At 44.7% G+C, this 27,998-nt stretch overlaps 1 protein-coding gene across 1 annotated transcript in view; it reads left to right on the forward strand.

The window, feature by feature from the left end:
- Positions 1 to 18,576, forward strand: part of ZSWIM6 (zinc finger SWIM-type containing 6) — a 199,711-nt gene extending 181,135 nt beyond the window's left edge. Inside the window, exons 9-14 of the mRNA XM_063962936.1 lie at positions 6,250 to 6,510; positions 8,399 to 8,534; positions 9,827 to 9,984; positions 11,631 to 11,794; positions 13,567 to 13,648; positions 15,859 to 18,576. Of these exons, the coding sequence (XP_063819006.1) occupies positions 6,250 to 6,510; positions 8,399 to 8,534; positions 9,827 to 9,984; positions 11,631 to 11,794; positions 13,567 to 13,648; positions 15,859 to 16,721 (1,664 nt within the window). The 3' untranslated portion in view covers positions 16,722 to 18,576. The remainder of the gene's footprint in view (positions 1 to 6,249; positions 6,511 to 8,398; positions 8,535 to 9,826; positions 9,985 to 11,630; positions 11,795 to 13,566; positions 13,649 to 15,858) is intronic.
- The last annotated feature ends 9,422 nt before the right edge of the window (positions 18,577 to 27,998 follow it).

Raw genomic sequence — 27,998 nt, forward strand, 5'->3', positions numbered from 1 at the left:
GATAACTTCATGCTGAGTTACCAATCCCTGGTGTATTGCCCTGGACCTTTTGAGCTCTGTCTCTGTGATTCCTCCAGGGATGAGGAGTATACATTTGTACAGTTGCATACTGTGGCAGAAAGTGCGGACTTGCGATAAGGTGTAACATACACTGTTGGGTGATCTGGCACTTCCGTTATTGGAGCGGACACTACTACAGGAAGAATTGTACCATTGTGATAGTAGTAGCGGAGTATGTTGCACTTAATCCCAATATCAGAGGTTCTCAAATGCGGTCCTCAAGGCACCCCAATGGTCCTGGTTTTGTTTATGCTTAGCCACAGGTGACTTAATTAGCACCTTTGTCAATTTGCTGTAACCATCTGTGCTGAGCAATGGATATACCTAAATCCTGGGCCGTTGGGGTGCCTTGAGGACTGTGTTTGAGAACCTCTGCACTATGTAGTCAAATAAAAACGTTCGCTGTGGATTATTCTTACATGTTTTTGTGTAGAAATGTTCAAAATGTTTAGTGTCTTTTGGCACTAGGCTATATTGGTTTCCTTACAGAGAAGAATAGATGATCACTACCTGAATTGATCTGGGATAAATACCTGTATCAATCCATATTTATCTTGTGCCCTTAGACCCACTCTAAAATAGACTCACTCTAAAATGTCTTTTTTTGCCAGCGTGTAATTACTAGTTAGTCTATATATGGTATGAAGAGGGTACAAGGCTTCTAAACTTAAGTTGCTTTAATTGTAAAGTCAGCCTGTGAATTAAAAAAAACGACTGTAAAACAGGAAGGTGATTAAGTTTTACTAACTGCAAGCTGTGAGGTACAGTAAGCTGCAATGTACTACATATGAGGGCACAGGTAGCTGTGATGTACTACATATGAGGGCACAGGTAGCTGTGGTGTACTACATATGAGGGTACAGGTAGCTGTGGTGTACTACATATGAGCGCACAGGTAGCTTTGGTGTACTACATATGAGGGCACAGGTAGCTGTGGTGTACTACATATGAGGGCACAGGTAGCTGCTGTATACTACATATGAGGGCACAGGTAGCTGTGGTGTACTACATATGAGGGCACAGGTAGCTGTGGTGTACTACATATGAGGGCACAGGTAGCTGTGGTGTACTACATAGGGTACAGGTAGCTGCAAGCTGTAATGTACTACATATGAGGGTACAAGTAGCTGTGGTGTATTACATATGAGGGTACAGGTAGCTGTGGTGTACTACATATGAGGGCACAGGTAGCTGCAATGTACTATATATGAGGGCACAGGTAGCTGTGATGTACTACATATGAGGGCACAGGGAGCTGTGGTGTACTACATATGAGGGCACAGGGAGCTGTGGTGTACTACATATGAGGGTACAGGTAGCTGTGGTGTACTACATATGAGGGCACAGGTAGCTGCAATGTACTATATATGAGGGCACAGGTAGCTGTGATGTACTACATATGAGGGCACAGGTAGCTTTGGTGTACTACATATGAGGGCACAGGGAGCTGTGGTGTACTACATATGAGGGTACAGGTAGCCGTGGTGTACTACATATGAGGGCACAGGTAGCTGCAATGTACTATATATGAGGGCACAGGTAGCTGTGGTGTATTACATATGAGGGCACAGGTAGCTTTGGTGTACTACATATGAGGGCACAGGGAGCTGTGGTGTACTACATATGAGGGCACAGGTAGCTGTGGTGTACTACATATGAGGGTACAGGTAGCTGTGGTGTACTACATATGAGGGTACAGGTAGCTGCGGTGTACTACATATGAGGGTACAGGTAGCTGCTGTATACTACATAATAGGGGGGTACAGGTAGCTGTGGTGTACTACATATGAGGGTACAAGTAGCTGTGGTGTATTACATATGAGGGTACAGGTAGCTGTGGTGTACTACATATGAGGGCACAGGTAGCTGCAATGTACTATATATGAGGGTACAGGTAGCTGTGGTGTACTACATATGAGGGCACAGGTAGCTGTGGTGTACTACATATGAGGGCACAGGGAGCTGTGGTGTACTACATATGAGGGTACAGGTAGCTGCGGTGTACTACATATGAGGGTACAGGTAGCTGCTGTATACTACATAATAGGGGGGTACAGGTAGCTGTGGTGTACTACATATGAGGGTACAAGTAGCTGTGGTGTATTACATATGAGGGTACAGGTAGCTGTGGTGTACTACATATGAGGGCACAGGTAGCTGCAATGTACTATATATGAGGGTACAGGTAGCTGTGGTGTACTACATATGAGGGCACAGGTAGCTGCAATGTACTATATATGAGGGTACAGGTAGCTGTGGTGTACTACATATGAGGGCACAGGTAGCTGTGGTGTACTATATATAAGGGTACAGGTAGCTGTGGTGTACTACATATGAGGGTACAGGTAGCTGTGGTGTACTACATATGAGCGCACAGGTAGCTTTGGTGTACTACATATGAGGGCACAGGTAGCTTTGGTGTACTACATATGAGGGCACAGGTAGCTGTGGTGTACTACATATGAGGGCACAGGTAGCTGTGGTGTACTACATATGAGGGCACAGGTAGCTGTGGTGTACTACATATGAGGGCACAGGTTGCTGTGGTGTACTACATATGAGGGTACAGGTAGCTGCAAGCTGTAATGTACTACATATGAGGGTACAAGTAGCTGTGGTGTATTACATATGAGGGTACAGGTAGCTGTGGTGTACTACATATGAGGGCACAGGTAGCTGTGGTGTATTACATATGAGGGTACAGGTAGCTGTGGTGTACTACATATGAGGGCACAGGTAGCTGCAATGTACTATATATGAGGGTACAGGTAGCTGTGGTGTACTACATATGAGGGCACAGGTAGCTGTGGTGTACTATATATAAGGGTACAGGTAGCTGTGGTGTACTACATATGAGGGTACAGGTAGCTTTGGTGTACTACATATGAGCGCACAGGTAGCTTTGGTGTACTACATATGAGGGCACAGGTAGCTGTGGTGTACTACATATAAGGGCACAGGTAGCTGTGGTGTACTATATATAAGGGTACAGGTAGCTGTGGTGTACTATATATAAGGGTACAGGTAGCTGTGGTGTACTACATATGAGGGTACAGGTAGCTGTGGTGTACTACATATGAGCGCACAGGTAGCTTTGGTGTACTACATATGAGGGCACAGGTAGCTGCAATGTACTATATATGAGGGTACAGGTAGCTGCGGTGTACTACATATGAGAGTACAGGTAGCTGCGGTGTACTACACATGAGGGCACAGGTAGCTGCTGTATACTACATATGAGGTGGGTACAGGTAGCTGCTGTATACTACATATTAGGGGGGTACAGGTAGCTGTGGTGTACTACATATGAGGGTACAAGTAGCTGTGGTGTACTACATATGAGGTGGGTACAGGTAGCTGCAATGTACTACATATGAGGGTACAGGTAGCTGTGGTGTACTACATATGAGGGTACAGGTAGCTGCAATGTACTATATATGAGGGTACAGGTAGCTGCGGTGTACTACATATGAGGGTACAGGTAGCTGCGGTGTACTACATATGTGGGCACAGGTCGCTGCTGTATACTACATATGAGGTGGGTACAGGTCGCTGCTGTATACTACATATTAGGGGGGTACAGGTAGCTGTGGTGTACTACATATGAGGGCACAGGTAGCTGCGGTGTACTACATATGAGGGTACAGGTAGCTGCGGTGTACTACATATGTGGGCACAGGTAGCTGCTGTATACTACATATGAGGTGGGTACAGGTAGCTGCTGTATACTACATAATAGGGGGGTACAGGTAGCTGTGGTGTACTACACATGAGGGCACAGGTAGCTGCTGTATACTACATATGAGGTGGGTACAGGTAGCTGCTGTATACTACATATTAGGGGGGTACAGGTAGCTGTGGTGTACTACATATGAGGGTACAAGTAGCTGTGGTGTACTACATATGAGGTGGGTACAGGTAGCTGCAATGTACTACATATGAGGGTACAGGTAGCTGTGGTGTACTACATATGAGGGTACAGGTAGCTGCAATGTACTACATATGAGGGTACAGGTAGCTGCGGTGTACTACATATGTGGGCACAGGTTGCTGTATACTACATATGAGGTGGGTACAGGTAGCTGCTGTATACTACATATTGGGGGGGTACAGGTAGCTGTGGTGTACTACATATGAGGGCACAGGTAGCTGCAATGTACTATATATGAGAGGGTACAGGTAGCTGCGGTGTACTACATATGAGGGTACAGGTAGCTGCGGTGTACTACATATGTGGGCACAGGTAGCTGCTGTATACTACATATGAGGTGGGTACAGGTAGCTGCTGTATACTACATATGAGGTGGGTACAGGTAGCTGCTGTATACTACATATGAGGTGGGTACAGGTAGCTGCTGTATACTACATATGAGGTGGGTACAGGTAGCTGCTGTATACTACATATTAGGGGAGTACAGGTAGCTGTGGTGTACTACACATGAGGGCACAGGTAGCTGCAAGCTGTGATGTACTATATGGGGTACAGTAACAGCGAGGGGCAGGGGGGTTGAGCGCTCAAATTGTGTGTATGGAGATCGACACTGTATGGGTTACATTTATTTGTACAGTTTTAAGTCAATTCACAAGCTGAAAAGGAAAGTACAGTGGGATGCACACATAGGTACACAGTGTTTATATAATGCACAGTGTTGCTTCAGTGTAAACGTGACTGAGCGGATATATCAGATGATATAAGTTCCAAGGCTAAAAGTATATTTAGTCAGTTGGTATAGAACCAGTCAGTAGTACACCAGCTCTTGCATGCTGTTGTACGACAAACCAGTTATTGTGCTAGACCGTTTAGAAATGCTCCAGTTGTTCTAGGTAGCTGCAAGCTGTGATGTACTATATGAGGTATTGGTGTCAAACCTCCCCCCCCCCCCCAGGATTTGGGAAGGGCTAGGCACTGGGTAGTGTGCACTCTCAGAAGGGGGTGCGAAACACCGCCGGCCGTACTGTTATGGGTGGTGCGGCTCCCTGACGTCACTGATAGGGACATGCCTGACACTAATGTGAATAGATACTGTGCGCATGATTTGTGCTGGGTGGTACAGTAATCGGTGATGTGTACTGGGTGGTGCAGTAATCGGTGATGTGTACTGGGTGGTACAGTAATCGGTGATGTGTACTGGGTGGTACAGTAATCGGTGATGTGTACTGGGTGGTACAGTAATCCGCGATGTGTACTGGGTGGTACAGTAATCCGCGATGTGTACTGGGTGGTACAGTAATCCGCGATGTGTACTGGGTGGTACAGTAATCGGCGATGTGTACTGGGTGGTACAGTAATCGGCGATGTGTACTGGGTGGTACAGTAATCGGTGATGTGTACTCGGTGGTACAGTAATCCGCGATGTGTACTGGGTGGTACAGTAAGTGGCGCTGTGTACCTGTGTTCATTCTAGCACCCTGCACCTGTCACAACCCGTGCAGTTCCTCATTTGCTCTCTCTGGTCTGGGGCGTCTAGTACAGTACACTCTGGTCTGTATCTCAGTGTTGAGGTACAGACCAGAATGTGCTAGAAGCACCAGAGCAGAGATGAACACCCCAGGTAGGAAAGAGGAACTGCACGGGCTGTGACAGATGCAGCATGCTAGAATGAACACTAATGTACTATGAGGTACAGGTAGCTGCAAATGTTGATGTACTTATGAAGATCAGCTAGCAATATTTCTCATGACTACAGTGCAAAAAGCTTTTCCATAAAATGTTACTGATTGAACACTACGGCCCAGTGGTTGAATGTTTTCAGATTTTTTTGATTTTTTTTTCCACCCAGTAATTTGGGTAAGTTGTCCATTTACATAAGTATGTACCTCATTGGCGCATGCAATTTAATTTCTCTAATAGGTAAACAGATAATTTAAGGCCAGTTAACTTGCCTGTATGCTTATGGATTAAGAGAGGCAAGCAGAGCACATGGTGGAAAACCTAGGGGACATGGCGAGAACATGCAAACTCCCCCTGAATAGTGCCTTTGTTGGATTCAAGCTCACAGCACCAGTATCACAGACAGGCGTTTTAGATCATTTTACTTCCACCTGGGATACAGTCAATGGTATAAAATGTCTTCAGATTTGGCTTCTGTCTTCGAGAGAGTTGCAAGGAACGTGTCTGTAATCTGGTGTTCTGGGTAATTTCCTGTCACAACATTTGAGCCTTTGAATATCTGTGTTTCCTTGTTACAGATGGCTTTGGACATTGCAGATCTCTGGAATACCAGCACCTGTCTCCCCACAAGTTCCTAGAGGAAGGGGAGTCCTACTTAACGCTGGCCGTGGAGGTGGCGCTGATAGGACTGGGGCAGCAGAGGATAATGCCAGATGGCTTGTATGCACAGGAGAAGGTCTGCCGGAACGAGGAGCAGCTCATTTCTAAACTGCAGGAAATTGAGTTGGATGATACGCTGGTGAAAATCTTCAGAAAACAAGCAGTCTTCCTGTTAGAGGGTGAGGAACGAGGGGGCGCTGCGTTAGATAAAACCCCAAGCATATAGAATAGTTACCCACCTTCAGATGCCTTTTAATGGTTTTAAATTGGTATTTTAGTTTCTGTACATGCCCTCCTACCCCTCTCTATACATTGCTCTGCCTTTTCACCAGGGTACTTATTTAGGCAGTTTTTGTTTTTTGCATTGAATACAGTTCTATCCGTAGGGCAGTTCTTGTTCTATGCATAGGCAACAGTAGTCTAGTCTGTAACTTTGCCTAGATGATATAACTACCTTGGCTAAAAGCACAGAGGAAGCAGCAAAAGTAAACTGATGAGAAGTTTCAGGAGGGAATTAGAAAATCAATAAATAAAAGCGCCTGTTTTATATTCTCCCCAACATATCTGATCTAACAGAATGGAGCGTTGCTTTATATCACCGCTGTATGTGCTCTAGAATGAGAACAGAGTGCATATTATAGCCTGCAACTGGGACTGCTGCACAAATTCTGGATTCAGTTAGTGGACTGTTATTTATTTTATGGTAACCACAATGACTTGTATTGGCAAACATTGTTCCTCATTCACATTGACACATCAACATTCTGTGAATCCTTTCTGTCTGCAGAAATAGACGGCAAGCTGATACAGTAGCAGAAATACACAGCTGATTTTAAAGCCACAGCAACAAATGAATCTGCGGAGAGGTAGTGGAGGCGGGGTAACGCGTTTGCCATTTTTACCAATACCAGCTGGATACCCCACTCCTGAGGCGTTCCGCAGGAAGATTGGATATTTGTCCCTCCAGTGATGTCTCTGTACTAGGACTGCACCAACAGCCGGGAGATTTTCATTGCTACAACACTGCACATTCTTCAGCCACATGGATGTGATAAATCTCTGCACCAGTACCAATAATGTTTTATTATTGGCCATGATGGACTTTTAAGTTACAACTGGTGAATTTGATTCTTCTATTGATACCAACTAATAGACTGATTATGGAACGTTTGCCGCTGTAACATCAGAACCAGTCTACTATTCATTGCTGCTATAATATAACGATCAGCTTACCGTCAGTTTCGGCAGGACTCGCAGCTTACAGTTGGACGTATTGATGCAAAATCTTGCAGTTCTAAACCTCAAAATCACTTTGCTATTTGTTACTGCTACAAAAATCAGATTGTGATTACGAAGCTTCGGCTGCTGTGGCGTTAACATCAGCGCACAGTGTATTGCGGCTACTATGTCAGCTTGCCTTCTATTTCTGCAGTCAAAGGATTCACAGTATCGGTGTGAATGAGAGAAAATGTTTGCCATTACAAGTCATCGTGCTGTTGTGGTTGCCATAACTTATCAGCCGTACTATCTGTTCCTTAACGGGATTTATATTATAGGCCAGGCCTGGCCAACCTGTGGCTCCCCAGCTGTTGTACAACTACACCTCCCAGCATGCACTACACCTCCCAGCATGCTCTTTCACAGTTTTAGCATTCCCTAATAGCAAAACTGTGGCAGTGCATGCTGGGACTTGTAGTTTCACAACAGCTGAAGAGCCACAGGCTGGCCAGGTATGTTTTAGGCTGAGTATATAATTGGTATCTTTATACATACATTTATACTGGCTGGTGTTTTTATTGTATTTGTCTTTAATTATGTGAAATTTCAAATAAAATACTGATTGACAGCGCGTTGTTTTGTTTTTTAAAAGTTTTTTTTTTTGTATGTGAAGGTTGAGTAATCCCTCTAGTTTCAAAGCAGCAAACAATCGGGTGATTTGAACGATTAACTGGCGCCAGATTTTTATGGTCTCTTCTGCTATTTAGGATGTACTATCGTTTTGACCAGTCCATGATGTGTGTAGAAACAGCAGAGTGTTAATAAATGTGTATTTCTTTGTCTGCACAGCTGGGCCGTACAGTGGTTTGGGTGAAATCATCCATCGAGAGAGTATTCCAATGCACACATTTGCCAAGTATCTCTTCACCTCCCTCCTACCTCACGATGCTGAACTGGCATACAAGATTGCACTCCGAGCAATGAGGTACGTAGGCTGAAGTCTGTGATCCCTATTTGCAACCTAGTATATTTAAAATTGGATGTCTAGATTTTATTGCTTCCACGAGATCCCCAGAGAAATTCAAGGACTACGGTCAGTCCTGTCGCTGTAAATGAGGAGTAGCACTGGTTTCATTAGGAATTCCAGGAGGAGATGCGACGGTTCCGGACAGTGTTTAATCACAAAACGGCTTCTCATTAAACGCCTACTAAATAATACATACATTTATGGACATTGAGGGGTTTTGTTTTCTTTAAAAACCAAAGTGCTATTACATTTCATAGATGGATTAAATGAATGAAAAATAATAATAATAATAATATATATATATATATATATATATATATATATATATATATATATATATATATATATATATATTTTTTTTTTTTTTAAGCTGGTTTTAAATGTGAGTTATTAACTATACCATGATTAAACACCTTTACAGGTGTGTCTGCATACATCTTTTCTACAGTCACGCCAAACAGCCGCTCTTGGCAATCTAGGTCGCGTGAGAGTCTTCTAACGTCTGCTGTCTTTTTCCAATATTTCTTTTTAGTTGCAGAGCAATGCAACTAGGGCGCACAGGGAGACACTGCTGATTAATTTGATATGTGACAATTGTAGATCTGTGTGCGACTGAGTCTCTGAATCTGTGCATGAAGTGCTACAGTGTAGCAGTTGCAGCTGTTTTCAATACAAGTTCTGTTCTGCTCCATATACAGATTCTGTTACACACAATATACAACTGACATATATAAAATTAATCAGTACAGTCTCCCCGTGCATCCTAGTTGCAAATAAGACATTTTTGGCAAAAAGATGCCCAACATTAGCAGAGTTACACGGGACCTGGCAGCTCCCTCATGCAGGCATCTCGCACTGCATGGTGTCATGAGGCAAAATGTATGAGGATCTTGGTGTTTTTGGGGGAGTTTATCAAATTGGTAATCACATTCATTTTTTTGTATGGCATTTTATTATTCACTATACATGTGCTTAATGTGTCCTTTTTCCCATAGTGTATTCCATTAACAAGCCATATGTAATGTAGAAGAGAAGCATTAAGACTCGTACAGATGTAACTTTACAGGGTTAGGAATTGATCCCGTAAAACCTGAATGGAACCTGTTCATATAATCTAATTAAGGAAACTTGTGTTTCTAGTTCTGCATTATAACACTATTTGAGTGATTCTGTATTCTGATTAGTTGTGGTTGGTTATGGCACTCTGTTTAGATATTGGTCTTATATTGAAATCCTCTTGCTTTATCTAGGTTGCTGGTGTTGGAATCCACAGCTCCCACTGGGGACATGTCCCGCCCACACCACATTGCCTCCGTAGTTCCTAACCGTTATCCCCGTTGGTTCACCCTGAGTCATATTGAGTCGCAACAGTGTGAGCTAGCATCAACAATGCTGACTGCAGCCAAAGGTACAGTGTCTGACCCGGACTGATTGACGGGAAACTTTAATAACCATATTGCGCAGAACGTGTTCACTGACCCTTAGCTGCCAATCAGTAATCAATTGCTGGCTGGTTACTATGGGCTAATGTACTTCTACAATTATATTAAAGGGAAGAAGTTAGTTGACAGTGCTGTTGACACAAAAGAGGACACCTTTATGTCCATGGGACAATGCCAACACAACTGTAATTTAAACCTTGTAACCCATGTCGGCAGCATCGCTTTAAACGTGATGATTTACGATTGCGTTTAACGCTTACAATGCGGATGTAGTTAAAATGTGTTAAATAACATTACAACTGTGTCTGCATTGTCCCATTGACCTTGCTAATGTGGATAGCATTAATGTCAACAATATGTATGTATCCCATACGGAAAAGCCCTGTAGGTAACTTCAGTTATCTATTCAACCATTAAAATGTGTACTACAAGGTTGGTTGATTGTTTTCATTAGATTTTCAGTATAACATACAAGTATGGTCCTTATGTAATGAACAGAAATGACTTACAGGAAGAAACTTTAAATATTTAAATTTACTCTTTCACAGTTTGCTTTTAGCTTTTTCTAAACTATTAAACTAAGTTAGCACCTGGTTATCTGTGACCTAGTTTCTATGTGCCCCCTCCCCACATTCAACGGACATCTAACATGTATTGCAAAGGTCCTCGAACGTGGTCCTCAATGCACCCCAACAGTCCAGGTTTTAAGTATATCCATGGCTCAGCACAGATGGTTAAATCAAATTGACCAAGGTGCTAATTAAGTCACCTGTGGCCAAGCTTGGATAGTCTTAATGTTTTGTTTTCTAAAGGGCCCTACACACTTGGCGCTGTCTTTGAAAGATATCGTTCAAAAATGAACGATAAAACGTTCACATCTTTCAGCGTATGCAACAACGATTAACAATGCACGTCCCTGCAATCATTCGTCGTTGATCGATCATCGTTTAAACATGCAAGCCAATTTGTCTGATAACGATGTATGTAATGAAATATCGTCCAAATCGGCCATAGATATCATCCAGTATGTATGCAAAAATCGTCGATGAATAATCAGCCAACGATAATATTGTTGATTGGTAACATCACCCAAATCGCCAAGTGTGTAGGGCCCTTTAGTGTTTTCCCCAGTGCAGTTTCCTACTATGCTCTAACCACCTACTATATTGTGAATCTCTCCCCATGTGTATTCTTGTCACTAACTCTCCAGTAACCTCTTATTGCAAGCACAGACTATGATGCATGTTTCAGCAATTTGCTCTCCACCACCTTCTGCTTGAGAATATCTTGCAGCAATTTGCATTTTTCCAGTAGCCTCTTACCTGGTGGCAGCGATTACAGAAATCGTTACATCTGATTAGATTTTTTTTTTTCCCCTTTTGAATTTTGCTTTCCCATCTATATTTTATTTGGCGCGTTCCTCCTCACTCTCCAGAATGTTGTTTTTTTTAGTTAAGTGTTTGTGCATTAAAGCTTTCTTTGGTCAGCTGTGCTCAGGAGCCCATATGGTTTCTTAAGTGTTTTCTTGACTGATTCTTGGGCTGTGCCTGGAATGAGTAATTTCTTGTGTATTAGATGCCTGAATAAAACGCCTCTCCTCTTCCATCTGCAGGTGATGTTAGGAGACTGGAAACAGTGTTAGAATCCATCCAGAAAAACATTCACTCCTCATCGCACATATTTAAACTTGCACAAGATGCATTTAAAATAGCAACGTTAATGGACAGCTTACCAGATATAACACTTCTGAAAGTATCGTTGGAGCTGGGCCTTCAGGTTAGTAGACCAATCAATTGTGAGAGTTCGCACAGCAGGATTCTGGTGCTTGTTCTTTCAAAGATCTAAATATGCAAATATAGCAGTTTGCGTGCTGGGTGTCTTTATGCCACACTACACCTAGCAAGTCGGTTAGCACCATGAGGCTGGGGACACGGGGATGGTTAGAGAAACGAACGTTTGCATTCCTGGGCCGTAGACCCTCACTGCTGTGCGAATTGTAGGGAGGGATAGAAAATTCTACTTGCCACTTGGGGTTTCGTTAAAGTAAGATGCTTGCGGGGATTCCATAGACCTATTTGCTGGGCTGTTGTGAAGAGTCACTCTGCTGGCTGCAGGCAGTAAGACGCTACTGCTGTGATGCGTTATTTGTAGTGTGGCTAAATGGGCTAATCAGTCTTCAGAATCTCTCCAGTACAGTCTGACAATTCTATAGGGCTTTTCAGCTATTGAGAACTATGAAAGCATATTGGTCTGCCTGACAGCCTCGCACAGGACTATGCAGAGTGCACATCGACATTCCAGGGAATACGCCTGTGCACTGTGGATGGGAGTAGATGTATAGGTTAAGCTTCATATTGATTCCCCATAATGGTTATCTATGGGATCCTTAATAGCATTGCCAAATAGCGTGCAAAATCAATTTCTGTATTCCCGAGTGGTAAATGGTATACATTCAGAATAGGCATTTTTCCCTGATACATGCACTATGCATCTATGAACACGGTATAAGCTCTTCGCTGTACTGCAGATGTGTTAGAAGGAACTGATCCCTGATTGCTACATCCCTGGAAGCACCCAGCACACTGCAGTGTAGATTCTGCCTGCTCATGACATTGGGGAACATTTGAGCTTGGCAATATACTGTCGACCGCCAGGCGAGCGTAAATGAGCCCCTTGCGGACTCTCTGCGCTCGCCACGCTATTTATTCTCCCTCCAGGGGGGTCGTGGACCCCCAAGAGGGAGAATAGTTGTCTGTATGCCTGGTGTCTGGATTCTATACCTTGAAACATTGTAGCACAATAAAAGATTTGCCATTCATTACTGCAGTGCTGTATGCTGTTGACGTCCCATCATCCATACTTGTCCTGTATTATATAAATATATATGACACACACATTCCTCTTGTAGAATGCTATTCTGTCAATAAGCTAGCACAACTTCAGCCACCACAGTCCATTGTGAAAGTAGGCGTACTGCTTCGTCGGAGCAGAGTAGGAATTTGTGATAAATGTGCAGAGACAGCCCCTCCGAAACAATTACAAGAATTTGGGACAGTTTCATGAAACAGATAAGGACAGCCTCCTATTCAGGAGAGTCTGTCAGCCCTGACATAGATGAAAGTCTTATTAGAGCGTGCCTTTGACTGTCACAAAGACCATTCCAACTACAAAGCTTGTAAAGGCTAGTTTTGTCTATGTAGATTATCTTAACGGTTAGGAATTATTTACCAGTGAGGTGCAGATTTGCACTAATACAATTGCACCCAATCACACAGTTGTCCTTGCCATAATTGCAATAATTGAACACACTTCCTATTGTAAATATTCATCTTTTTGTCAGTTTTTCAAAGAATTCTGTTCAGCTGCTCAGACTGAACGCTGGATGTTGTCTATTCTGGATTTTAAAGCCTTTGAATTAACTATGCAGGTGTCTGTGTGTGGTGGGAATGTGCAATTAACATAGACTTACAGTAGTATGCAGATATGTAAAATCTAAAACATAGGCATTTTATCAATTGTATTTTCACTGCCAGTTGTGTGTGTTTTAGGTAATGCGTATGACCTTATCCACTTTAAACTGGCGTCGTCGGGAAATGGTCCGATGGCTGGTAACATGTGCGACTGAAGTAGGTATGTATCTGAAGGGGTTCCTTGGAATAGTCTAGTGTGAGGTTCTCCTGTGCCATTTGGGTTCCTATATTTACCAAATACATTGCAGATTGTGTCGTCAATCTTTAGAGCTTTGTGGCATTATAGTTTTGTTTTTCTAAGTGTCATTCAAACTTTAGCTTTATCTTTTGCAGTGGCTTTATATGCCAGTAAGGGAGTTCCATTGCTGGCAATGGTGCAATGCGCTGCTGCGCACACATTGGCCAGTTGTAGTAACATTATCCTCACATCATTGCAAGCTGGAGGTGGACGTGATTTGCCGTACCGGTGCATCATATTGCATCTAACACACTGAATGAAGCCCCCCTCCCCCAATTCGCAAGTCATAGTCATGATTTCTGTCTGTGGAAACAAGTCGGAAAATTACTGGACCAGCAAAATAGATTAACTCATCTGTTCATGAAGGAAATCCTGAAAACATGACCTGTTGGATTTAAGAACCACTGGTATCCTGTCCAGAACAAAGCAGTGATAATATACATTGTCTAAATATAAAGACTTTGAAAACTACAAAATGATTTGTCCATGTCTTTGGTGCTTAGATAAAGGTTACTAAAGTGAGTGTGCAATCCTTCATAGTCTAATGCCAGGTACGCAGAGGTTTAGTATCAAGATGGCACTGGCAGCTCAGCGGTGGCATGGGCATTGCACCGGTGTGGCAGCTCAGCGGTGGCATGGGCATTGCACCGGTGTGGCAGCTCAGCGGTGGCATGGGCATCGCACCGGTGTGGCAGCTCAGCGGTGGCGCAGGCATCGCATCGGTGTGGCAGCTCAGCAGTGAGTTGAGCTCATTCTTCCAATATTAACTAGACTGCTGAAGATGAGCCTTACTTGTTCTCCACAGTGATACAGATGTGTCCTCATACATCCAGCCTCCATACGCCATGCAGTGCGAGATACCTGGCATGAGTAAGCAGCCAAAAAAGAAGCAAAAAATGCCCACCACTAAAATTTTTGGTTAACCCGGTGGTCCAAGAGGGGCTGTTTGATGTGATTGCAGCAAAGATGTAGGAGGACACATCTGTAACTTTGCTTGTTTCCACTGTTCCAGGAGACTGGTGTGGACTCCCTACAGCAGCCACAGATAAATTCGGCAGTTCTTCCAATGCACCCATTCCCACCGGCAGTACTGCTTTAAAAAAATTAAAACAATGAAGATGGGAGGGAACGTTAAGCCTCTTTACGTCTCTTTACCTGCCGCCAGCTTATAACATAGAAAGGAGGAGTATCCTCGTATGAAAGGGGAGTCACCAGCCTAATAACTGAAATAGTACACAGAAAATAGTTTTCTACAGATTGTGTGTTGGGAGGAGGGGGGTGGTCTAAAGTCCATATCTCCCCCATTTTGTGTCCCTCGTGTAATGCGGTAGGTTGTCTAATTTAGCCAATAGCAGGCCTACCATATTCCGTACCAAACTTGAATATTTGAAGAAGAGAAATGCATATTCAAGTCAAGTGCAGATTTTTATTTTTTGATTTTTTTTTTTTACCCAGTACTACTCGTAGAATCCTGCTTTCTATTAGTTTGGTTATTGTCAAAACAAACCCCCCAAAGTTTTTCTTTTGTAGTGTTGTATAGCAGGTTTACCCAAACTCTGCCATTACAGTCCAGGTTTTAAGGATATCCATGCATGAGTCCATATGATTAAATCAAATTGACTGAGGTACTAGTACTCACGCATGGATATCCTTAAATCCTGGACTGTAATTGCGGAGTTTAGGAAATTGGTTTATAGGCTATAAAATAAATAAATTAGAACGTTTTGCTTTAATTTCCCTTTCTTAGAATTTCAATAAACCGTTTTTTTTTGTTTGTTTTTTTACCATTTCGTGCGCTTTAATTTTTTATTTTTTTATTTTTTTGACGTGTTGAGTAAAAAGGCTAATAGTATGTTCTGAAATTAAAGTGTTCCGAAAAAAAGTGTGAGTACCGCATAAGAAAATAGTATATTGCTATTGGAATGGAATGAGTACAAATTTTAAAAATCGGCAGAAGGGTGAGGAAAGCCCAGCATCAAATGGGTTAATTCATTGGGATCTCAGTGAGGTCACTGGTTCCTATTGAATACTCTTCATCCTCAAAAATATTGGTTGCACCTTTGTACTGTAGATGACCAGTCCCCCAGAGCATGCAATATGAATGTAGCTAATGTTGTTCTTTCTGCCTGCAGGAGTTTATGCACTGGACAGCATCATGCAGAGCTGGTTCACACTCTTCACTCCAACAGAGGCCACTAGCATTGTTGCTACAACAGTGATGTCCAACAGCACCATTGTCCGTTTGCATCTAGACTGTCATCAGCAGGAAAAGCTGGCCGGCAGTGCTAGGACGCTTGCGCTACAGTGTGCCATGAAGGACCCCCAAAACTGTGCCCTGTCAGCACTTACTTTATGTGAAAAGGATCACATAGCTTTTGAGACTGCTTACCAAATTGTCCTGGATGCTGCTACGACTGGCATGAGCTACACACAGCTTTTTACGATAGCACGGTACATGGAGCACCGTGGTTATCCCATGAGGGCATACAAACTGGCCACCTTGGCCATGACGCATCTTAACCTGAGTTACAACCAGGATACACACCCTGCCATTAATGACGTTTTGTGGGCATGTGCGCTCAGCCACTCTCTTGGGAAGAATGAACTAGCAGCAATTATACCTCTTGTGGTCACAAGTGTCAAATGTGCAACAGTACTTTCAGACATTCTACGCAGGTGCACTTTGACCACTCCTGGGATGGTGGGACTTCATGGGCGGAGGAACTCTGGCAAGCTCATGTCACTGGACAAATCCCCTTTGAGACAGCTCTTGGATGCCACAATTGGGGCCTACATAAACACAACGCATTCACGGCTCACACACATCAGCCCTCGACACTACAGTGAATTTATAGAGTTTCTTAGCAAGGCCCGAGAGACCTTCTTAATGGCTCACGATGGACACATTCAGTTTACACAGTTCATTGACAACCTAAAACAAATCTACAAAGGGAAAAAGAAACTGATGATGCTGGTCCGTGAGCGGTTTGGTTGACCATGTGTGAATGGGGGAGGGGGAGGGGGGAGGTTTGTTTTTACTTGAGCCTGCCTTTTTATCCTTTTTAACTTAAGAAAAAAAATGTCAAAACACAAAAAAAGAGCCACACCGGTATTATGTGTATAGTTAAAATTGAGTTTGCAAACTAAATTGTCATGTTGTGAAAGTTTGTGTTTTTTTATTTTTTTTGTTTTTTATTTTTATTTTTGTTCATTTATCTGTGTATGAGAGAGAGAGGTTTAAGGTTTGGTTTACACTGAGTATATGTTGTCGAGTGGCAAAAGCCCACATAGCTCTCCTGTTTCTGTATTCATTCACAGCCTCAAAGAAAAAACGCGAATGGCTTTAAAAGAAATTCAAAAAATCTTGAAAAAGGAAAATACCAAACTTTAAAAAAATAAAAATTAAAAAAAATCCTTAAACCCTTCATCCCGCGACAAGTACCTCGAATGGATCCAGCTTTACTCCTCCGTATACCATTCTTACATTTCAACATAACTCCACACCACAGAACCCCAAAAATAACAATACTTGTAGTTACAAAAAGCAATTAAGGCTGACTTAACGTGGCTTTGCAACGCGGTTCATCTTAAAGCATGGCACCACAAGCATGTGGAAACTTAGCGACTGTCAACATACATTCTCAGGGATTATCAAGATAAAAAGAGTGAGAGCATTTATTGTACTGTATATATATTATAGTATATGTCTGAATATTGAAAACAAAGTATAACATTAACTAATTTATAAAAAAAATATTCTATGTAATGCAAAATACTTGAAGCTGCAGTAGCTTGGTTTTAAACAAAACTAAACACTTAAGAGGAAAACATATCAAAGTGTGATGTGCGCCTTGCTTCAGTGTTGGCTTGGGTGGTGATCATAACATGCTGGGCATATATGTAGAGCCACCTTGATTCACTGCATGGCTGGGCTAATTCTGGTTGGAAAAACCCATTTCTTTCAATTATTTTTTTTTCGCCTTTATTTTGTAAGTCGGTAGGAATATTTTACCTTTTTAATATGCACACCTGGCATGTTTGTTTTTAAAGACATTGTATACAGCCAGAGCCGCAAGCCTTAGCATTAAGAATATAATATGCCACAAAGTAGGGGGTTGAAGCCTCAGACCAGACAGATCTTCCAAGATACTCATTCAACACAATAACGCATTTAAAAAAAACAAAAATCGGTTTTCATCCATGACGCCTTGGCAGCAAGCTAACAATAAGCTAACCTGTTGTGCACAAATAACATTATATATATTTCTGCATAGGTATTTTGACTTTGTGCAGGACAGAAAGTTGTGTAGGTATGACTGTTCAAACGTTAAATTTTTATTTTCCTTTTAGACTTTTTATGTTCTTCCTCTAGATTTACTCAAAAACAAAACAGCCTTCTATCTTGCCTTGTCTTAATGCTTTAAAATAACCAAACTGGAGATCTAACTACCAAACTGTTCATTATATAATTAAATACCAATTTATTGGTTACAATATTGTGTCTTTAATTTTAGCTGAATGGTCCTGTATCCTTGTGCTTTCTAAAGCCGTTTTTATTTTGTTTTTGGTGCAAAAGTCTAGTGTCTCGTTCCCTTCATTAGAGAACATGCTTTAGGTATGTTTGTAAGTATTTTTGTTTAGAAAAGAGAACTTTCATGCTCTTCATTTTATTTATTATACTAGGTAAAAGGTTGTACTTCATCACCCCATGTAAACATGCTCATGAAGTTGAAAGTAATTCAGATTTGATACACTGATATCAATTTATTTATGTAACTAAATCACTGTTTTATAAACTTGTTAATGATCAATTTTTTTGTTTTGATTAAAATTAGTTTTTTGAAAGTTGATTTCGGTTTTCTTTCTGGTTGCCTTGTGGCTGTTAATTCACCTTAAAGGCACTCTAACCTCAGCGTATTGTATGTATTTTATATCCATATAGACTATAATGTGGTTGCTTTTGTGTTGACCTTTATAAAAGCTAGGTGTACTGCAAAAATAAGAATTTACTTACCGATAATTCTATTTCTCATAGTCCGTAGTGGATGCTGGGGACTCCGTAAGGACCATGGGGAATAGCGGCTCCGCAGGAGACTGGGCACATCTAAAGAAAGCTTTAGGACTAACTGGTGTGCACTGGCTCCTCCCCCTATGACCCTCCTCCAAGCCTCAGTTAGGATACTGTGCCCGGACAAGCGTACACAATAAGGAAGGATTTTGAATCCCGGGTAAGACTCATACCAGCCACACCAATCACACCGTATAACTTGTGATCTGAACCCAGTTAACAGTATGATAACAGAGGAGCCTCTGAAAAGATGGCTCCCAAAAATAATAACCCGATTTTTGTAACAACTATGTACAAGTATTGCAGACAATCCGCACTTGGGATGGGCGCCCAGCATCCACTACGGACTATGAGAAATAGAATTATCGGTAAGTAAATTCTTATTTTCTCTAACGTCCTAAGTGGATGCTGGGGACTCCGTAAGGACCATGGGGATTATACCAAAGCTCCCAAACGGGCGGGAGAGTGCGGATGACTCTGCAGCACCGAATGAGAGAACTCCAGGTCCTCCTCAGCCAGGGTATCAAATTTGTAGAATTTAGCAAACGTGTTTGCCCCTGACCAAGTAGCTGCTCGGCAAAGTTGTAAAGCCGAGACCCCTCGGGCAGCCGCCCAAGATGAGCCCACTTTCCTTGTGGAACGGGCTTTTACAGATTTTAGCTGTGGCAGGCCTGCCACAGAATGTGCAAGCTGAATTGTACTACAAATCCAACGAGCAATAGTCTGCTTAGAAGCAGGAGCACCCAGCTTGTTGGGTGCATACAGGATAAACAGCGAGTCAGATTTCCTGACTCCTGCCGTCCTGGAAACATATTTTCAGGGCCCTGACAACATCCAGCAACTTGGATTCCTCCAAGTCCCTAGTAGCCGCAGGCACCACAATAGGTTGGTTCAGGTGAAAACGCTGGAACCACCTTAGGGAGAAACTGAGGACGAGTCCTCAATTCCGCCCTGTCCGAATGGAAAATCAGATAAGGGCTTTTACAGGATAAAGCCGCCAATTCTGACACGCGCCTGGCCCAGGCCAGGGCCAACAGCATGACCACTTTCCATGTGAGATATTTTAACTCCACAGATTTAAGTGGTTCAAACCAATGTGACTTTTGGAACCCAAACTACATTGAGATCCCAAATTGCCACTGGAGGCACAAAAGGAGGCTGTATATGCAGTACCCCTTTTACAAACGTCTAAACTTCAGGGACTGAAGCTAGTTCTTTTTTGGAAGAAAATTGACAGGGCCGAAATCTGAACCTTAATGGACCCCAATTTCAGGCCCATAGACACTCCTGTTTGCAGGAAATGTAGGAATCGACCCAGTTGAATTTCCTCCGTCGGGCCTTACCGGCCTCGCACTACGCAACATATTTTCGCCAATTGCGGTGATAATGTTTTTGCGGTTACATCCTTCCTGGCTTTAGATCAGGATATGGATGACTTCATCCGGAATGCCTTTTTTCCTTCAGGATCCGGTGTTCAACCGGCATGCCGTCAAACGCAGCCGCGGTAAGTCTTGGAACAGACAGGGTCCTTGCTGGAGCAGGTCCCTTCTTAGAGGTAGAGGCCACGGATCCTCCGTGAGCATCTCTTGAAGTTCCGGTTACCAAGTCCTTCTTGGCCAATCCGGAGCCACGAATATAGTGCTTTCTCCTCTCCATCTTATCAATCTCAGTACCTTGGGTATGAGAGGCAGAGGAGGGAACACATACACTGACTGGTACACCCACGGTGTTACCAGAGCGTCTACAACTATTGCCTGAGGGTCTCTTGACCTGGCGCAATACCTGTCGAGTTTTTTAATCATGTGGACGACTTCTGGGTGAAGTCCCCACTCTCCCGGGTGGAGGTCGTGCTGAGGAAGTCTGCTTCCCAGTTGTCCACTCCCGGAATGAATACTGCTGACAGTGCTATCACATGATTTTCCGCCCAGCGAAGAATCCCTGCAGCTTCTGCCATTGCCCTCCTGCTTCTTGTGCCACCCTGTCTGTTTACGTGGGTGACTGCCATGATGTTGTCCGACTGGATCAACACCGGCTGACCTTGAAGCAGAGGTCTTGCTAAGCTTAGAGCATTGTAAATGGCCCTTAGCTTCAGGATATTTATGTGAAGTGATGTATCCAGGCTTGACCCTAAGCCCTGGATATTCCTTCCCTGTGTGACTGCTCCCCAGCCTCGCAGGCTGGCATCCGTGGTCACCAGGACCCAGTCCTGAATGCCGAATCTGCGGCCCTCTAGAAGATGAGCACTCTGCAACCACCACAGGATGGATACCCTTGTCCTTGGTGACAGGGTTATCCGCTGATGCATCTGAAAATGCGACCCGGACCATTTGTCCAGTAGGTTCCACTGGAAAGTTCTTGCGTGGAATCTAACGAATGGGATTGCTTCGTAGGAAGCCACCATTTTTACCCAGAACCCTTGTGCATTGATGCACTGAGACTTGGTTCGGTTTTAGGAGGTTCCTGACTAGCTCGGATAACTCCCTGGCTTTCTCTTCCGGGAGAAACACCTTTTTTCTGGACTGTGTCCAGGAACATCCCTAGGAAACAGAAGACAAGTCGTCGGAACCAGCTGCGATTTTGGAATATTGAGAATCCAATCGTGCTGCCGCAACACTACCTGAGAGAGTGCTACACCGACTTCCAACTGTTCCCTGGATCTTACCCTTATCAGGGAATCGTCCAAGTAAGGGATAACTAAAATTCCCTTCCTTCGAAGGGATATCATTTCGGCCATTACCTTGGTAAAGACCCGGGGTGCCGTGGACCATCCCTACGGCAGCGTCTGAACTGATAGTGACAGTTCTGTACCATAACCTGAGGTACCCTTGGTGAGAAGGGTAAATTTTGACATGAAGGTAAGCATCCTTGATGTCCCGAGACATCATGTAGTCCCCTTCTTCCAGGTTCGCAATCACTGCTCTGAGTGACTCAATCTTGAATTTGAACCTCTGTATGTAAGTGTTCAAAGATTTTAGATTTAGAATCGGTCTCACCGAGCCGTCTGGCTTCGGTACCACAATAGTGTGGAATAATACCCCGTTCCCTGTTGCAGGAGGGGTACCTTGATTATCACCTGCTGGGAATACAGCTTGTGAATGGCTTCCAAAACTGCCTCCCTGTCAGAGGGAGACGTCGGTAAAGCCGACTTTTGGAAACGGCGAGGGGGAGACGTCTCAAATTCCAATATGTACCCTTGAGATATTACCTGAAGGATCCAGGGGTCTACTTGCGAGTGAGCCCACTGCGCACTGAAATTCATTGAGAACGGGCCCCCACCGTGCCTGAGCTTGTAAGGCCCTAGCGTCATACTGAGGGCTTTGCAGAGGCGGGAAAGGGTTTCTGTTCCTGGGAACTGGGTAATCTCTTCAGCCTTTTTCCTCTCCCTCTGTCACGAGCAGAAAAGAGGAACCTTTTGTCCGCTTGCCAACAAAGGACTGCGCCTGATAATACGGCGTCTTATTTTGAGAGGCGACCTGGGGTACAAACGTGGATTTCCCAGTTGTTGCCGTGGCCACCAGGTCTAAAAGACCGACCCCAAATGTCCCCTTTTAAAGGCAATACTTCCAAATGCCGTTTGGAATCCGCATCACCTGACCATTTTACTGGTAGAATTGGACAACGCACTTATACTTGATGCCAGTCGGCAAATATTCCGCTGTGCATCATGCATATATAGAAATGCATCTTTTAAATGCTCTATAGGCAATAATATACTATCCTTATCTAGGATATCAATATTTCCAGTCAGGGAATCCGACCATGCCAACCCAGCACTGCACCTCCAGGCTGAGGCGATTGCTGGTCGCAGTATAACACCAGTATGTGTGTGAATACATTTTTGGATACCCTCCTGCTTTCTATCAGCAGGATCCTTAAGGGCGGCCATCTCATGAGAGGGTAGAGCCCTTGTTCTTACAAGCGTGTGAGCGCCTTATCCCCCCTAGGGGGTGTTTCCCAACGCACCCTAACCTCTGGCGGGAAAGGGTATACAGCCAATACTTTTTAAGAAATTATCAATTGTTATCGGGGGGAAACCCACGCATCATCACACCTCATTTTATTTCTCAGATTCAGGAAAACTACAGGTAGTTTCTCTAACGTCCTAAGTGGATGCTGGGGACTCCGTCAGGACCATGGGGAATAGCGGCTCCGCAGGAGACAGGGCACAAAAATAAAGCTTTAGGATCAGGTGGTGTGTACTGGCTCCTCCCCCTATGACCCTCCTCCAAGCCTCAGTTAGGTTTTTGTGCCCGTCCGAGCAGGGTGCAATCTAGGTGGCTCTCTTAAAGAGCTGCTTAGAAAAAGTTTTTTAGGTTTTTTATTTTCAGTGAGTCCTGCTGGCAACAGGCTCACTGCATCGAGGGACTTAGGGGAGAGAATTTCAACTCACCTGCGTGCAGGATGGATTGGATTCTTAGGCTACTGGACACCATTAGCTCCAGAGGGAGTCGGAACACAGGTCTCACCCTGGGGTTCGTCCCGGAGCCGCGCCGCCGACCCCCCTTACAGATGCTGAAGATTGAAGGTCCGGAAACAGGCGGCAGAAGGCTCTTCAGTCTTCATGAAGGTAGCGCACAGCACTGCAGCTGTGCGCCATTGTTGTCACACACTTCACACCAAGCGGTCACGGAGGGTGCAGGGCGCTGCTGGGGGCGCCCTGGGCAGCAATATTTTATTACCTTAAGGCAAAAGAATACATCACATATAGCCATTAAGGCTATATGTATGTATTTAACCCATGCCAATTATCTAAATCCACGGGAGGAAAGCCCGCCGAAATAGGGGGCGGGGCTTATTCTCCTCAGCACACAGCGCCATTTTCCTGCTCAGCTCCGCTGTGAGGAAGGCTCCCAGGACTCTCCTCTGCACTGCACTACAGAAACAGGGTAAAACAGAGAGGGGGGGGCATTTTTTGGCGATATACTGGATATATTTAAGCTGCTATAAGGAACAACAATTATATAAGGTTGTTCCCATATATATTATAGCGCTTGGGTGTGTGCTGGCAAACTCTCCCTCTGTCTCCCCAAAGGGCTAGTGGGGTCCTGTCTTCGATAAGAGCATTCCCTGTGTGTCTGCTGTGTGTCGGTACGTGTGTGTCGACATGTATGAGGACGATGTTGGCGTGGAGGCAGAGCAATTGCCGATAATGGTGATGTCACCCCCCAGGGAGTCGACACCGGAATGGATGGCTTTGTTTATGGAATTACGTGATAATGTCAGCACATTACAAAAATCAGTTGACGACATGAGACGGCCGGCAAACCAGTTAGTACCTGCCCAGGCGTCTCAGACACCGTCAGGGGCTGTAAAGCGCCCTTTACCTCAGTCGGTCGACACAGACACAGACACTGAATCTAGTGTCGACGGTGATGAAACAAACGTATTTTCAAGTAGGGCCACACGTTATATGATCACGGCAATGAAGGAGGCTTTGCATATCTCTGATGCTGCAAGTACCACAAAAAGGGGTATTATGTGGGGGGTGAAAAAAACTACCTGTAGTTTTTCCTGAATCAGAGGAATTAAATGATGTATGTGATGAAGCGTGGTTTAACCCAGATAGAAAAATGCTAATTTCAAAAAAGTTATTAGCATTATACCCTTTCCCGCCAGAGGTTAGGGCGCGCTGGGAAACACCCCCTAGGGTGGATAAGGCGCTCACACGCTTATCAAAACAAGTGGCGTTACCGTCTCCGGATACGGCCGCCCTCAAGGATCCAGCAGATAGGAGACTGGAAACTACCCTAAAAAGTATATACACACATACTGGTGTTATACTGCGACCGGCCATCGCCTCAGCCTGGATGTGCAGTGCTGGGGTCGTCTGGTTGGATTCCCTGACTGAAAATATTGATACCCTGGATAGGGACAGTATTTTATTGACTATAGAGCAATTAAAGGATGCTTTCCTTTATATGCGAGATGCGCAGAGAGATATTTGCACTCTGGCATCGAGAGTAAATGCGATGTCCATATTTGCCAGAAGGAGTTTATGGACGCGACAGTGGTCAGGTGATGCGGATTCCAAACGACATATGGAAGTATTGCCGTATAAAGGGGAGGAATTATTTGGCGTCGGTCTATCGGATCTGGTGGCCACGGCAACTGCCGGAAAATCCACCTTTTTACCTCAGACCCCCTCCCAACAGAAAAAGATACCGTCTTTTCAGCCGCAGTCCTTTCGGTCCTATAAGAACAAGCGGACAAAAGGACAGTCATATCTGCCTAGGGGCAGAGGAAGGGGTAAGAGAGTGCAGCAAGCAGCCCCTGCCCAGGAACAGAAGCCCTCCCAGGGTTCTGCAAAGCCCTCAGCATGACGCTGGGGCCTTACAAGCGGACTCGGGAACGGTGGGGGGTCGACTCAAGAATTTCAGCGCACAGTGGGCTTGCTCACAGGTGGACCCCTGGATTCTGCAGGTAGTATCTCAGGGTTACAGGTTGGAATTCGAGAAGTCTCCCCCTCGCCGGTTCCTAAAGTCTGCTTTGCCAACGTCTCCCTCAGACAGGGCGACGGTATTGGAAGCCATTCACAAGCTGTTTGCTCAGCAGGTGATAGTCAAGGTACCCCTCCTACAACAGGGAAAGGGGTATTACTCCACGCTATTTGTGGTACCGAAGCCGGACGGCTCGGTAAGACCTATTCTAAATCTGAAATCTTTGAACCTGTACATACAAAAATTCAAGTTCAAGATGGAGTCACTCAGAGCAGTGATAGCGAATCTGGAAGAAGGGGACTTTATGGTGTCCCTGGACATAAAGGATGCTTACCTGCATGTCCCAATTTGCCCTTCACATCAAGGGTACCTCAGGTTCGTGGTGCAAAACTGTCATTATCAGTTTCAGACGCTGCCGTTTGGATTGTCCACGGCACCTCGGGTCTTTACCAAGGTAATGGCCGAAATGATGATTCTTCTGCGAAGAAGAGGCGTATTAATTATCCCTTACTTGGACGATCTCCTGATAAGGGCAAGGTCCAGAGAACAGCTGGAGGACGGAGTAGCACTAACCCAAGTAGTGCTGCAACAACACGGGTGGATTCTGAATTTTCCAAAATCTCAGTTGACCCCGACAACACGTCTGCTGTTCCTGGGAATGATTCTGGACACGGTTCAGAAAAAGGTGTTTCTTCCGGAGGAGAAAGCCAGGGAGTTATCCGAACTTGTCAGGAACCTCCTAAAACCAGGGACAGTGTCTGTACATCAATGCACAAGAGTCCTGGGAAAGATGGTGGCTTCTTACGAAGCGATTCCATTCGGCAGATTCCACGCACGAACTTTTCAGTGGGATCTGCTGGACAAATGGTCCGGATCGCATCTGCAGATGCATCAGCGGATAACCTTATCGCCACGGACAAGGGTGTCTCTTCTGTGGTGGTTGCAGAGTGCTCATCTGTTAGAGGGCCGCAGATTCGGCATACAGGACTGGGTCCTGGTGACCACGGATGCCAGTCTGAGAGGCTGGGGAGCGGTCACACAAGGAAGAAACTTCCAGGGAGTATGGTCAAGCCTGGAGATGTCTCTTCACATAAATATACTGGAGCTAAGAGCGATTTACAATGCTCTAAGCCTGGCAAAACCCCTGCTTCAGGGTCAGCCGGTGTTGATCCAGTCGGACAACATCACGGCAGTCGCCCACGTAAACAGACAGGGCGGCACAAGAAGCAGGAGGGCAATGGCAGAAGCTGCAAGGATTCTTCGCTGGGCGGAAGATCATGTGATAGCACTGTCAGCAGTATTCATTCCGGGAGTGGACAACTGGGAAGCAGACTTCCTCAGCAGACACGATCTACACCCGGGAGAGTGGGGACTTCATCCAGAAGTCTTCCACATGATTGTGAACCGTTGGGAAAAACCAATGGTGGATATGATGGCGTCCCGCCTCAACAAAAAACTGGACAGGTATTGCGCCAGGTCAAGAGATCCTCAGGCAATAGCTGTGGACGCTCTGGTAACACCGTGGGTGTTCCAGTCAGTGTATGTGTTCCCTCCTCTGCCTCTCATACCAAAAGTACTGAGAATTATACGGCAGAAGGGAGTAAGAACGATACTAGTGGCTCCGGATTGGCCAAGAAGAACTTGGTACCCGGAACTTCAAGAGATGCTCACGGAGGATCCGTGGCCTCTATCTCTAAGACGGGACCTGCTTCAGCAGGGACCGTGTCTATTCCAAGACTTACCGCGGCTGCGTTTGACGGCATGGCGGTTGAACACCGAATTCTAAAGGAAAAAGGCATTCCGGAAGAGGTCATTCCTACACTGGTAAAAGCCAGGAAGGAGGTGACTGCACAACATTATCACCGCATTTGGAGAAAATATGTTGCGTGGTGTGAGGCCAGGAAGGCCCCCACGGAGGAATTTCAACTGGGTCGATTCCTACATTTCCTGCAAACAGGATTGTCTATGGGCCTCAAATTGGGGTCCATTAAGGTTCAAATTTCGGCCCTGTCGATTTTCTTCCAGAAAGAATTGGCTTCAGTTCCTGAAGTCCAGACCTTTGTAAAAGGAGTACTACATATACAGCCCCCGGTTGTGCCCCCCAGTGGCACCGTGGGATCTTAATGTAGTCTTGGATTTTCTCAAATCCCATTGGTTTGAGCCGCTCAAATCGGTGGAGCTGAAGTATCTCGCATGGAAAGTAACCATGCTACTGGCCCTGGCTTCAGCCAGGAGAGTATCAGAATTGGCGGCTTTATCATATAAGAGCCCATATCTGATTTTCCATACGGACAGGGCAGAACTGCGGACGCGTCCTCATTTTCTGCCTAAGGTGGTGTCAGCGTTTCACCTGAACCAGCCTATTGTGGTGCCTGCGGCTACTAACGAGTTGGAGGATTCCAAGTTGTTGGACGTGGTCCGGGCATTGAAAATATATATTTCAAGAACGGCGGGAGTCAGAAAGTCTGACTCACTGCTTATATTGTATGCACCCAACAAGATGGGTGCTCCTGCTTCTAAGCAGACGATTGCTCGTTGGATTTGTATCATAATTCAACTTGCACATTCTGTGGCAGGCTTGCCACAACCTAAATCTGTCAAGGCCCATTCCACAAGGAAAGTGGGCTCATCCTGGGCGGCTGCCCGGGGAGTCTCGGCATTACAACTCTGCCGAGCTGCTACTTGGTCAGGGGCAAATATGTTTGCAAAATTCTACAAATTTGATACCCTGGCTGAGGAGGACCTTGAGTTCTCTCATTCGGTGCTG

The sequence above is a fragment of the Pseudophryne corroboree genome, chromosome 1, assembly GCF_028390025.1.
Source record: "Pseudophryne corroboree isolate aPseCor3 chromosome 1, aPseCor3.hap2, whole genome shotgun sequence".
Taxonomy (NCBI): Eukaryota; Metazoa; Chordata; class Amphibia; order Anura; family Myobatrachidae; genus Pseudophryne; species Pseudophryne corroboree.